This window comes from Lissotriton vulgaris, chromosome 3_1 (genome assembly GCF_964263255.1).
Source record: "Lissotriton vulgaris chromosome 3_1, aLisVul1.2, whole genome shotgun sequence".
Classification (NCBI taxonomy): Eukaryota; Metazoa; Chordata; class Amphibia; order Caudata; family Salamandridae; genus Lissotriton; species Lissotriton vulgaris.
Window position 1 is genome coordinate 667704720 of NC_141689.1, and position 13899 is coordinate 667718618.

Below are 13899 nucleotides of genomic sequence, written 5' to 3' on the forward strand. Positions count from 1 at the left end.
AAGTAAAAATCTACTAACACTAAATGTTATCTGTTGAGATGTGTTTGTTGTTAGGATTCTCAGAACCTGTGAACATGACCTCAAGCCTAAAGGTAGGCATATTGGTTTAATCCATCTCTTTCTTGCCTGAGCATAAAGAGGGCAGAAAAGGAGGATGTGTTGCTCGTTTTCAATCTGGTTGTGATCACACATAGAGCAAATTTCGTCCATTACTGGGGACGATAAATCACGGTTCCTTGCCCAACGAGCCAAAGTAGTTTTAATTAATAAATTTCCATATCTAAATTTTAAGAATAAAGTTTTGGCAAGTGGGGGCTCTATTTCATCCATAAAAATCTCATAAAGGGGTTCGTCCTTAAAATTTAGGAACTTTGAAACTAAGGTCCCACTAGTTGTTTTACTTACAGTCCTGTTTGATATGAAACTCCAAAACGCCCTTTTTAGAATTAGTTTGGGATTGACGGGTAATTGCTCGGGGTTCTCCCAAAAATGTTTCAATCCTATATTACTCAACCAAGTCTTAATGTGCCTTAGCCATGGGGTGGCAGTCTGACTGTCAAGTATCATAATTTCTTTTAGCCCGTCTCTATAATCTTGGAGTTCAGGGGCATGCCATAATCTAACCCACAGCATTAGAGGTCGAATCAGGACTTGGTGGTCAGTTCTTTTAAAGTTTAGGTCCAGTTCCAAGGGTACTAGTGGGGTACCTCTCGGGACCCTTACCAAACTTCGCATAAAGTTGTTGTCTAGGACACTAAAAGTCTCCCTGGACCCGGGACCCCATATTTCTGCACCATAGAGGACTGATGATTGGACCTTGAATTTAAATAATTCCATCACTGGGGACACCGCTTTGCTGGTGCTCAAGCTTTGCTCCCTAAGAATTGGTTTAGCATTCTGAGCAAAGATTAATTTACTTTCATCCATTTGGGCTTTCCAAGTAAAGTTTGAATCCAAGGTCACCCCTAAATATGAAAAATGAGGCACTGATTCCAACTTTACTCCTTTTAATGTTAGACAGCCCTTGTCCGGTTTAATCGGATTTAGGGCCATACATTTGGTCTTCTTCCCATTGATCTCCAAGCCCTTTTGGCTACAATATTCACTGAAGGTGTCTAATAATGTCTGTAAGCCATTTTTCGTTTGGGAAATCAAAATGGTATCATCAGCAAATAGTAAGGATGTCACCTTTTCGCCGTTCAGTTTAGGAGAGTCGTTTTTACATCTCTCTAAAAAAGAGGGAATATCATTTACAAAGAGGGAGAAGAGCGTAGGAGCCAGGACGCAGCCCTGACGGACTCCACGTTCGATGGGTATTTTTTGAGTTAATTCACCATTAGGGCCCCATCTGATTCTCGCAAAATTCCCTTCATGTAACTCTTTGATCTGAGCGACAAGATTATTAGGCATGCCTGCTGCACTCAAGGTTTTCCATAAGAGATTGCGAGGCACCAGATCAAATGCTGCCCTTAAATCAACAAAGGCAACATATAAGTGGCACCTTTTAATCACTACGTACTTCCAATAGAGGCAGCAGAATCTAAAGATCTGATCTATTGTGCTGACTTTTGATCTGAATCCGGCTTGGAATTTAGTTAGAATTGTGTTTTCATCTAGCCAATTACTCACGCGTAATAAAATGTGTCGTGAGTAGATTTTCTGTAGAATGTCAATTAGACTTATTGGCCGATAATTACATGGGTCCATCCTATCTCCTTTTTTAAAAATTAAAACAATTTCCGCTCCCTTCCAACTTTCAGGGAATTCTAAAGTGCAAGAAAATGTATTGCACAAATAATTAATATAGGGTGCCCATACTCCTAGGTCATGCTTGTATAGGGCCCCCGGGATCTTGTCCAAACCTGGGGCTTTCCCAGATTTAATTTGGGTTATTGCCAGCTCTGTTTCCCCTAAAGTAAAAACCAGGTGGTCTGCTGGGGGTTCATGGTTTGCCACACTCGTGTCCATATGTGGGTCATCATATTTTTTGTATAATTTCGTAAAATGAGTGACCCAAGTTTGCTCATCTAAGAAAACATCTTTGACCACCCTACATACATGGTTCCCATTTGCGACCAGCCTCCAGAAAGCCACATTATCACGCGATCTGGCGGCTAGCAACAAATCGGCCCATTTGTCTTCCTCCCATGCTATCTTTGAGGCCCTTTGAACAGATTTATAATTATTCCTTGCTCTTTTTACATCTATTGGAGATTTGGCCTTGATTGCAATTAATAGTTCCCTCTTTGACTCTCTACAGGATCTGTCATACCATGGCTTACTATGGGACATGTTCTGGGTCTTCTGCTGGTTTTTTTTGGGCATTTTGGTGACTAGTAATCTTAAGTCAGCAAAGAATTTCTGGTGTATTGGCAAGAATGACGTTTTAGTTTCATCCTCAACCATTGTGGCTAAATAAGGTCCAAAAGTCCCAGCAAGAAGTGAGTATATTTCACTAAGGATGTCACTGTGGTCCAGTATAAATGGCCATTTCAGAGATCTTCTGTTGTTACTAATATGGATCTCAGAATTATCAACACCACTTTCCTCAGATGTAAGTTGGTGAACCATATCGTTGAACAGTGAGACATCTAACGTCAAGTTTAGGGGGAAATGATCGCTTTCAAACCGTTCCATTACTTCAAGGTCCAAGAGATGTGGCCAGAGGGGAATAGAAGCAATCACAAAATCTAGGTTATTTTTATAATTGTTCCTGGTAAATGTTGGTTTCTTAGAGCTATCGGATGGTAATCGTCCGTTGCAAGCCCTAAGAGAGTGTTCCGTACATAAATTAATCAGTTGAAGACCCAGTGTTGAGCATTTAACCGATTTAACATTCTCCAGAATAGGGATTTTGTTTGCCTGATCTTCCTCATCAAAGATTTCGCTGATACCCAATACTGGCTCGAAATTACAATTTAAATCGCCAGCCAGGAAAACGAAATCCTCCCTGGGGTCTAGTCTACTCAAGAAGCAGTCTAATTTTGCAATAGTTGGTGATTCTCCTGAAGAGGGTAGGGGCCTATTATAGACATTTACAAGAAATAAGTTCTTCCCGTTACATACTGTGGCTTTTAAAGCTAATATATCTACAGAATTTGTGGGTATCTCCTCAATTTTTACCCTTAAGTTTATTTTCACCCACATCAAAAGACCCCCTGACAGCCTTCCACTTCTAGAGGGTGTCGCACCAATTCCGTAGGTCTTGTAGCCCACCCTATGGGGCGTCTCCACTGCCCAGGTTTCCTGAAAGAAACAGAGGTCAAAGGACTCTATATAGTTTGCCCACTCCGGGTCCCTCAAGTTTTTTACGACTCCAGCTATATTCCAACAGACCATTTTGATCGGCATCTCAAGAGCAATTGACCTCTCAGAAAAAGCCCTAGGCATCTCTTCATAGTTAATGGGAAGCACAGGTTGTATTACCAAGGGCGTTACCTCTAGGGATGAGTTGTTACTCAAAATAATTGTGGGTAATACCTGCTCTTCTGGAATATTTACATCATGGGATACATTTACATCATGAGGTACAGTTTTACCCAAACAAGAAGACACATTATTAACCAGTACGTCAGGCTTATTGACAATGCCCACATCACCAGGATTCGTTGTATCTGGCCCCTCACCCCCCGGATCAAATAACATCAGTCGCAATCATCTAGGCTGCTAAAGATGTCAAACCTATTAAAGGTTTCTAGAGGTGTGAAGGGTTTTAGGTGATCCATCCTTCCTTTCTGGGAATTGTATGTTTTAGCCGATACGTAATTCCATCCCATAGAGTCTGGAGCTACCACAGGGTAGGGAGCATAATGCATATTGTTAGCATTCTGTAGTAAAGGGGGATACAGAGCATATTGATTGCTCCCAGCATTCTGTGCACTAAGATGGTTATTTGGCTGGTTTTTGAGTGTATGCTGTAACGGTTGGTACTGGGGCGGATGGTGCTGGGATGGAAACACCACTGACCTTGGATAAAAATATGTTAGTGGTTTAGGGATTATTATATTATTAGAGCTACCTGTCTGCCAGTTCAGTATGAATTGAACAGCATTAGGGTCTCTAAAATTCACCACCACCACGTCACCATCAATGTCTTTGGGTCTACCCCCCAACCATTGAAGACGACGAACATGGGCAATTTCACCATTAATATGATTTGCAATTGGCCTATATATGCTCAGCCAATGCATAATCTTATTTTTTAATTGGGCGAAACCCTCCCTCTTATTGTGTCCAAGCACTGGCACCCCTGTTAGGACTACCACATAGGGTACTGCCTCTGGTGGGAGTTCGGGCAGAGGAGTCCTTCTAGGTTTCCCCCAGGTATGTCTGTTTTCCCCCACCTCCCTTATTGGTTTCCCCAAAAGTGAATTGGATATGTTACCAATGGTTTTGTTTGTAACATTTGACGATGATTGGTCAGAAGTTTTTTGTTGGGGGGGTTTAGGGGGTGGGTGGTGTTGGACAGTCGCTGTCACCGTATTCCATGCAATTGAGGGAGGGATAGAGATGGGATTAGGAATTGGTTTGGGTGCTTGAGCTAAAGTTGGTGTATTTTTTGATGCATTGTTTGGAATCGTATTAGTTACAATGTTTGGATCGGAGTTAATTACAACATCCTTGCTTCCCAATGCATGCTCAATTTTACTCAACCTACATTCCACTTCCATCAACCTCTCCAAAATACTTGCAGAGTAAGATTTAATCAAACTCTATATATCAAGTAATGACACAGGACCCTTGTTCTCAATTGGTACATTAACAACCGCGCTAGTGTCCATACTGTCCTCCTTGTCTGTCGGCAGATTTGACAAGGCTGAAGATAAAGATGATGTAAGGATCCCCTCGGTATCTATTTGTGGAGTACAGGGTTCCTTGACAACATTGATCGCCTTTTTGCCAAAATCACAACAGCTCAACTTGGGTTGTAAAGGGTCCCCCCTTTTCCGCTGTTTTTTATTCGGTAGTGGTCCATAGATTTTTTGGAAGGGTGTCTGTTTTTTGGCCCTATTACGGGGTATTTTCACTGAAGGCAGAACATCTCCCTTCAATGTTGTTGGGCTATTTACGTGTGAAGTTGAGGCCAACCCATTCGCATCTGTCTTGGGTAAGGTATTTGGTGTGAACACAACCACATTCGCTTCCAAGGGCTGGCTATCCGATAGGTTATTCAACTCATTAACTATTAATTCAGTGTCAGTGTCGGTCAAACCAGTGACGGGAAGTGATGGCAATAAAACTGACCCATTTTTTATGCTTTCCACGGAACGGCGTCGATCCGCCCGCCGCTCCGCCAAGACGATCTCCCTTGCAATATCAGGGGATGATTTGGAAACATAATTGTCCAAGGTTCCATTTAACAGCACTCCCTGTTTGTCATGCGTGGGCTGGTCTATATTTAAGGAAGACATTTATAAGACTGGATTGAAGAAGCTAAATAAGTCAGAGCAGTAATGGGCAATGACAGAAGCAATCAGTACCTGTAGGACAAAGAGATGTGCCCAGTCCGGTCTCCTCGGTTCTCGGAGGGTCTCAGAGGGTCCGCCCTTAGTCCGGGCTTTGTCCCGGGATGAGTCCCGCACACGCGTCCCGCTCACGCGCTACGTCGCCAGATCTTATACCGGAAGATGGTAAAGGGGAGGAGTTCCCGGGAAGAGGCGGCAGGTGTGCCAGGTGTTCCACGCACAGCCTGGTGGGCCTCGCAGTCCCGTCCTCCTTAACTGCTGCGCTTTCTCCCAACGCAGCTCGCCTCACCAGCAGCACTTTCCCAGGGTAACGTGCAAGGATTAAAACAGTCTGCAGCAACAAGCACTCCTCTGCGAGCGGCTCCCGCGAAGCGGGGGCCACAAGGAGTTATGAAGGCGGTGATAGAGGGGAGGAGTTCCCGGGAAGAGGCGGCAGGTGTGCCAGGTGTTCCACGCACAGCCTGGTGGGCCTCGCAGTCCCGTCCTCCTTAACTGCCGCGCTTTCTCCCAACGCAGCTCGCCTCACCAGCAGCACTTTCCCAGGGTAACGTGCAAGGATAAAAACAGTCTGCAGCAACAAGCACTCCTCTGCGAGCGGCACCCCTGGACCTGGATTCAGATTGACTTGAGTTTAGGTTCTTGCCTACGTAATGGCAAAAGGAGGGGCTGAGGTTCTGTAAAATCTGCCTTGTCCTGTTATGGTATGGTTCCGTCACGATTTTGGTGATGTTGTACCATATTTAGCAAGTACAACCAATATGGAGTGAATTCGCCATGTTAACTAGCGAGTTCATTACGCATTACGTATTCAGAGACTTTGTCTCGAATATGGGTCCCATTTTGTTTGTGCCTTCATTTTGGTGTTGCCATCACGTAGGCCCATGGCGGTAACTAGACGAACGAAGTTGCATGGGCTTTGTTGTTCATGCACTTATTAACTAAGCCTTTTCTTGACTCTAAGGTGCACTGCAAGGAGCTGTAAGGAGCTGACCTCTTTATCTGAAACTGACCCTTTGCGAGGCCAATTTCCTTGGTTGATTGCTTTCTGAGATTGCAAGTCAAAGTTCAGGACATCGTTAGTTTTTAGCTTTTCTACACATGCCTTATCTTGCTCGTTATCTATCATTGTTTCCTTTTTATGTTCCTTCTTTACATGCATTGTGCTTTCAATTATGGGTTTGTCCGGCTTGTGGAGATTGAATTTGGGACATCCTAATAATTAACTTGTGGGGTTGGTACAATGTAAAGTGAGCCTTTTTGGAATGTGATAATGTATAGAAATGTGTTTCTATTGGTCAGAATTTGCTGCAGTGGGTGTCCATTTGTAATGTGAATATTGTGTATAAATACCGAAGTCTTGCTCTACAAAATTGAGCAGTTTCTTGAGTTGTACACCGTGTTGTGTTGCTGGGATTACTGCTACTAGCTGCATCTAATAAACTTGATCTCTGACGCCACCTAGAAGTATTCCGTGTCTCTGTTTGCCAAGACAGGAGAACCCAAAGACTTTGGGCATGTCTCTGGTGCCGCTGGGTTCTAAAAACCTGGTTCTTCAACACCAGAGGGGGAATAGTGCCTGCTCCAAATCCATGACACTTGCACATCTCAAAGGATCCAAACTTGTAAGTGTAGTCCTGTGAGTTATCACACCTACTCCAGAAACATGGTCACCCTGAGTCCCCTCTTATCAGAGTATACCAGTTTTAAAGCTCAAACGTGGTGCTCAGAGACAAGAGTTCAAAATGGTATGTTTTATTTTAAACTTTGCTTTGCTGTTCAGGCCCACTCTTTCCTGTCCATGTGCTACAGTGCAGTTTAACTTCTATTCCATTGCCCACAGGTAGCCACCTGGTCCTTATCACTGTTAATCCTGCCCTATATGCCTATTTACCCTCTCTCCACATGTGGCAGCCCTTTCTCCCATTCCCTGTCATACTCCCTTTTCATTTTTCTCAACCGGCCCATTTCCACCACATACATTTCACCTTTGTCTTTTTCCATAATGAACATTGTCTCCTTGTCGCGGACTGATCATCCTGGCTCTTTCAAAATTTTCTCAGTACAAATGTAGATCAAAAGACCATACCAAAATAACATAAAAGCAATGAACATCAAGAAGATGTTCACAACAAATCACACTCTGAGAATGAAGTGTTTGGACATTGAGAGGAGGTAAGAAGACAGGGTAAAAAGAGATTAGCACCATATGTCCAAACTCTTGCAGCTCAAAGTCAATTAAAAAATCACCATTATAAAGGGTGAAGTCTACTCAGTATCAAGAAGCTCATTTCGGTGCCTATTTCATTAAGGAGATAAAGTTAGTTGTTCTTCCTGAGGTAAGTTGAACACTTAGGGCAATATTATGAGTCTGGCGGTCCCAGGACGGCCAGACTTGTGGTGGCACGGTGGTGGGGGATCCAGCCGCACCAGAGGTCTGACGGCCTGATTACCACTTAAGCAGCCGAACTGCCCTAGGACCGCCGGCTCCGCCAGGGAAAAAACACTTTTTGGCGTACCAGTGGCGGTCAGAGGCCGCAATATGCTTGGTGGGACAGCCATGATCCCACCAAACCTATTACAAGTTTCCTCTTTGACAAGCTTTTCCTGGCGGAGAGAAAACAAAGTGGGCCCTATAGGGCCCCCTGTGCCTCAAACATATGTGGATATGTGGATGCATAACATGTGCCCCGTGTGTATGCATGCACATAGGTTCCTGCACGGCATGGACTTTAAAGTCCATGCCTTGCAGAAATCTTGTGAGGCATTCTTATTGCTCCCCCCACCTTTGAAAGGGCACCACAGGAGAAACCGCCATGCCACCCATCTGCCGGACCACTGTAAAGTAGTAATATGGCATTCGGGCGGCGGTGACCTTCGGCGGAGCTGAGCTCCAGCAGAGATGCAGCCAAGTCCCTGCATAGATAGTGCTGAACCCATGCATAGATAGAGCAGAGACCATATACCCATAGGTAATTTCTTTTACTGAGCTGAAGCTGACTTCCTGCATACATAGACTTGCGAACCTGGGCAGACAGAGCTGAGCTCTTCCAAGTATGCAGCTTAGCTCCATTGCAGACTGTGGTGAGCCCTTCTGCAGACATAGATCATGATGAGTCTTCACAGCCAGAGCTGAGCTCTTTCGGGATTAATTTCTATAATGTAAAATATTAGGGGGCATATTACCAAGCAATAGCGATAATTATCGCTATTGCTTGGTTAGAGACAAAAATTTACCGCTGACCTGCGGCGATTTTTACCGCAAATAAACCTTGGTATTACCAAGGTTTATCGAAAATGCGATAAATATCGCCGCAATCCATAAATAACGCTGAAAAGTCAGCGATATTCATGCATTACCGAGCTAATGCTCTTAGCCATGTTATCTACCTCCCATTGGATAACATGGCTAAGAACTGCTCAGGGCAGGTGTTAGCTTTTGGAGATATTCGCGCTTAGCGCGAATATCTCCAAAAGTTGGTAATAGGAGATAGTGATGTTAGCGACTGTTTTCAGTCGCTAACATCTTGGCACGCCCACTTTGCATATCATTAGTGATTAATATCACTGACATGCAAAGTGGGGCCTAGGATGGTCGCTATCTCCTACTAGCTGTCGCTAACTGGTGTTAGCGACAGCTAGGTAATAGGGAGATAATTTTATCTCTGCTTTCTTGGCTTTTAAAACCAAAAAACCGGAGATAAACCCCCTTGGTAATATGCCCCTAGGTTCTGTGGGAACTGTGAACCAGGACTGGCTAATATTCTGTAGGAGTATCACACTTCTCTAACCCAGGTAATTCTTCCTCATAGGGAGTGAGGAGGGGAAGGTGGGAGGGAGGATGACAGTGAGAGCGAAGGGAGTGAGTGAAGTGATTGAAGAGAGAGAAAGAAAAAATAGATAATAGCAAAAGAGAATTACGCATGTGTGTGAATATGGACAGAAAGGTGAGAAAGAAATGAGGAGAGCATGACTGAGATGGAGTGTGAAACAGGAGAACCCAGAATGAGAGATGTATGAACAACACCACAATAATAATGCTAGGGCAAGCTTTGTTATGTTAAGGGTATTTTGAAATGCACAGCTCACCCTGGAAAGTACCCTGGTGATGAAAGCAGGGGTTATGAGTAAGTAGCGACCCCGGATTCAGCTTTGGCCCCCTGGGCACAGCAAGTGAATACACAATGTAGTGTACTGTCCGTTTATTCTAACGTGAATCAAAACTTCTCAAAGCAATGGTAGAAACAAATTAAAGGCATTTATTCATGGTTTTCAATCTTGATGATCAAAATTATAATCCTTAAATGCAAGTGATCAAGGCATCGTCATCACAGCATCTTCACAGTTAAATCCACTCCCTATGTATTTCGGGCTGAAGGCCCTTCATCAGGGGAATAATCTGCAAACAATAAACAGCATATTATGCCAAAAAGTATACACACCAATAGAAAAGCTATAATAGTGTTTGCTTATAGCCAGGAAAACTGTGCTAACTAAAAAATCTCAATGCAAAAAGCATAGGTGTGCCTGGAAGGAATTGTCGCAATTACTCTAAGACGTGCGAAAAGCTGTCTATAACATATCAGAATGTATCGTATAAATATCCTGAAAAAACAGTTGACTAGACGTGAACGTTAGAAGTGGCTGGAAACAAAAATAAAAATGCTGGCAGTGTTAATAATGGTGTCGGCATGCCTGACAATTGCTAATAAAACATGGTGGCAGCGTGCGTAAATCATAACAGAAAGAACAAGAAAAAGGTGCTCAAACGCAGACACCGATACGGTGTTCGGTAAAGAATTGTGAAGCATGTGGTAAAACAGACCATGTGGGCGGCGTGCACCAAGTTGTAAACTTACTCTGTGCCGCGGTGAAAAACGCTCCTCTGTGATCTCAAAGTGAAAGGTTGTTAGTGGGCAGTTAACGGCGTATAGTGGTTCATGTCCGTCCAGTTATGAAAACTGATAACGGACTATGGAGCACAAGCCTGAATCGTTGTGAGTGTGGTCGCCATTTTGTAACTGTGAAAAATAACCGGAACATATGGAAAAGACTAAAGGTGAAAGAATATAACAGCAGAACAAACCCAAATAGAAAGAAAGTAAACAGTAAAAAGTTAATAGCGTGAGAAATCGAGATTAACAAAGACAAGTGATAAATCAATGGGAGAAATGGAAACAAATAAAAACAGAGTGAAAATGAATGTCAGCTACAAGAAAGATGAGAAGCTAGAGATAACAGGAAAACTCCATCCGTTCATTGAGACCGTGGGGTTTCATTGAGTTTAAATGTTTAATCCATAAGTTCTCTCGTTGTAAGAGAAAATTATTGTTGTTGCGGCCTTCTTGTTTCTCCACTGTGAGAAGTTGGCCTGGTATATAATGCTCACTAATTCTAGTGATCACTTTGTACCATGCCAAGCAACCCTTATGATGATTGGTTGTAATTCAACCTTGTAGACCAGTTATCCTAGTGGTAACGTGGACAAAGCAGTCTTAGGCTAAGCTCTGAAAGGCATGTGAAGCCAGCTGTATTACCATCCACAACCCCCTTGAATACCAAATGAAAGGACACCACACAGATTTATTGAAAATATATATTGATTTATTAACTATAAAATCCCCTGGACTCTTTATGAGCACAGAAGCACAAGAGTTAAATCACAAGACAGTTTAAAATACACAAAAGTTGCACAATTTGGATGAGCCCTAGGGGCCACCTAAACCATATACTAAGAAAGTGGTATAAGAGATACCAATCAGAACGGGAACAGGCCTAGGGCCTTGGGAATCGCTTGAGCTATTCGAGACTAGCAGTGATTAAGTCGGGAAAGGCCCGAGGGACTCGGGTGCAGTGTCTAAAGTGCACGCACTTTCCAATGTAAAGTCTATGGTGCGTAAAAAGTACAAAGTTAGTTAGTTTGGAACCTTCCGAGTGACCTAGAACGCTGAAACTTAAGACACAGGCCCTTGAGATGTGTACCAGTGTAGGAACACCAGCGGAGCTGAGTTACCTACCCACAGGAAGCGGGTGCACAGGGTCGAAGTAGTGTCGGGTTTCGTCACGCTGGTCGATGGTGCTTGGAGCTGAAGATGCTGCAGGCGGCTCGATGTGAAGAGTTCCGGTGGATCCAAGAGTGGATCTGAAGATGTGAAGACCTGAAAGCAGAGGGGACAATGTTCAAAGTCACTAGCCAGTGACTACCGTTGAACCAGATTGGAACCAGGCGATGTCGGGGGCAAACAGGCGTTGAGGTGTAGCTTCTCTCTGCAGCCACGTGGACACCGGGGGTCGAGGACAACCAGGAGTCGGTCACGAGCTGTCCCACGCAGGCTTCTCGCTGTTGGCGGTGTCGGCAACTTGATTGGAGCAAACAGGCCTTGGCTAATGCAAGCCACGCAGGAATCAAAAAATGCTTAACACTCGGACCCGCAAGGTCAGAGCGGGTGCTCCTTTACACAGGAGCTTGGGAAAGTCTGGAGCAACCATACCCGCAGTGTAGTTTTTCGGTTTCGTCGCCAAGATGGCCGCTGACCACGTGGCTAGTGGCCGGGATGGCGCGTCGAGTGGCACAATGCAAAAGGGCCCCACGCAGATCGGGGAGATGCTGGAGGGCTCTTCTTCAGTGCAAGAGCTGCTCGGTGGTGGGGGTTCACAGTCCCCAAAGCACAACATCGAGGATGCCTCGGTTGCTGCGCAGTCAGCTTTTCAAGTGTCTTCCAAGAGGTCCGGTCCCACGTCACTCAGTGCCTCCACGGGTCCCTTCTTTGCAGGGACTGTGAATCGGGCTGTGAGAGGTCTGGAAGTCTGGGTCTTGTCAGGCTCTGGGCTCGGGCTCCGGCGGAAGGCGGCGGCAAAGCAGACGTCGAGTTGCTGGTTAGTGCCTGTGTTCACAGGTTGGCCACTCCTAGGCCACAAGGGAGATTCTCTTCAGTCTTCTGTGCAGCAGAATGTCGAAGTCCAGTCTTCTTCTTGTTTAAAGTTGATTTCAGGATGATCTGCTGTGCAATGGCACTGCTCCCACTCTTATTCCCAATCTGAGGGGTGGATCACCTACTAGGTCCCTCCTCTGGGTGGAACCAGGAAGGGGGGCGGTTACACCCCCTTTCCTTTGTCCAGCTCCTCGCCAGGCCTGGGTCTGGAAAGTCCCAGGACCGGTTTGGACTGGCTTATGCACGGGGACACCTTGTGTGCCCCGGGCATGTCTGATTCTATTCAGCCCTGTCCTACCCAATACACAAAACCCTGTCTGGGGTGGTGCCTGCACCTCCCAAGGCAGGAAACCCTTTGTCCAAGCCTCCCTCGCTGGAAGGACTCCCAGCAGCAGGAGGTCAGACTCGTGTCTGTGGTGGCAGCATCCATTTTGTGATGCTGAGGCTCTGGTTAACTTTAACCGGGGTTAAGGCTACACACATGTCGTGTCCCTCTAGAAGGGTGGAATGCTATCCCCGTCGACAGAACTGTCGAGGGGATAGTATTCCAATTCGTATGACACCTTACTCGACATGTTTTGATAAAGCCAAACCAAAGATAGCAAATAACCGCGAGGATTATAATGCACTTAAGAGTATATGGTATGGCAATATCCCGGAACAGCTTAGGGAGTGGTTCCCGACAGCTGCAGACAGGCTCAGCTCATGCTAGAGCACCATCTCACATATTTCCAAGCACTCTGCCTCCAGGATTGAAGAGGCCTTCCATAGGAGTGGCTGATAGGAACATATGTGTCCAGTTTAAGGTTAGATATAGGGATACTATATCTAAGTAAGAGGTGATTACACCAACTTACCCCAGCTGAGTGATCAGCCAGTTGTGTCAAATATGGAGGCCAGGCCAGGGGTGGCACAATACATGCTGCAGCCCCTGGTAGGCCTTGGAAACACCTATGCCCTGGGTACCTAGGGTACACTGTTACAGGGGCCAATAAGGTGAACCAGTTCCAATTCCTAATGCACCTAAAGTGCATTGGCAGTAATTTAGAGAGAGAACAGCAGGCTTTGGGTCTGATTAGCAGGCCCACAGCCACAGTAAGTCATAAACCAGTGAAGCAAAAAGCAAAAATTTGGGGTGACCATAAGATAGCAGACCCTACTCTCCTACACAACCCCCCCCCAAACGCAGGGACATTAGACTAACCTTGACCAGTTGTGTCTTCATGTTCTAAGTGGAAGTACCTGGAGAGACCATCTGCGTTGCCATGGTCAGTCCCTGGGCGGTGCTCCACTGTAAAGTCCATCCGCTGTAAGGAAATGGACCACCTGAGTAGTTTGGAGTTTTCACCCATCATCTGATTAAGCCATAAGAGGGGCTTATGGTCGGTCTGAATCTTGAAGTGAGTGCCAAATAAGTATGGTCTCAACTTCTTCAGGGCCCACACCACAGCAAAGGCCTCCCTCTCAATAGCTGACCAACGTTCCTCTATGGGGGTCAGCCTTCT

The 13899-nt window shown here is 45.1% G+C and overlaps 1 protein-coding gene across 1 annotated transcript in view; it reads right to left on the bottom strand.

The window, feature by feature from the left end:
• LOC147726899 (uncharacterized) overlaps positions 1-3645 on the bottom strand; it is a 34159-nt gene extending 30514 nt beyond the window's left edge. Inside the window, exon 1 of the mRNA XM_086963531.1 lies at positions 1863-3645. Coding sequence (XP_086819657.1) covers positions 1863-3645 — 1783 coding nt within the window. The remainder of the gene's footprint in view (positions 1-1862) is intronic.
• Positions 3646-13899: the final 10254 nt, after the last annotated feature.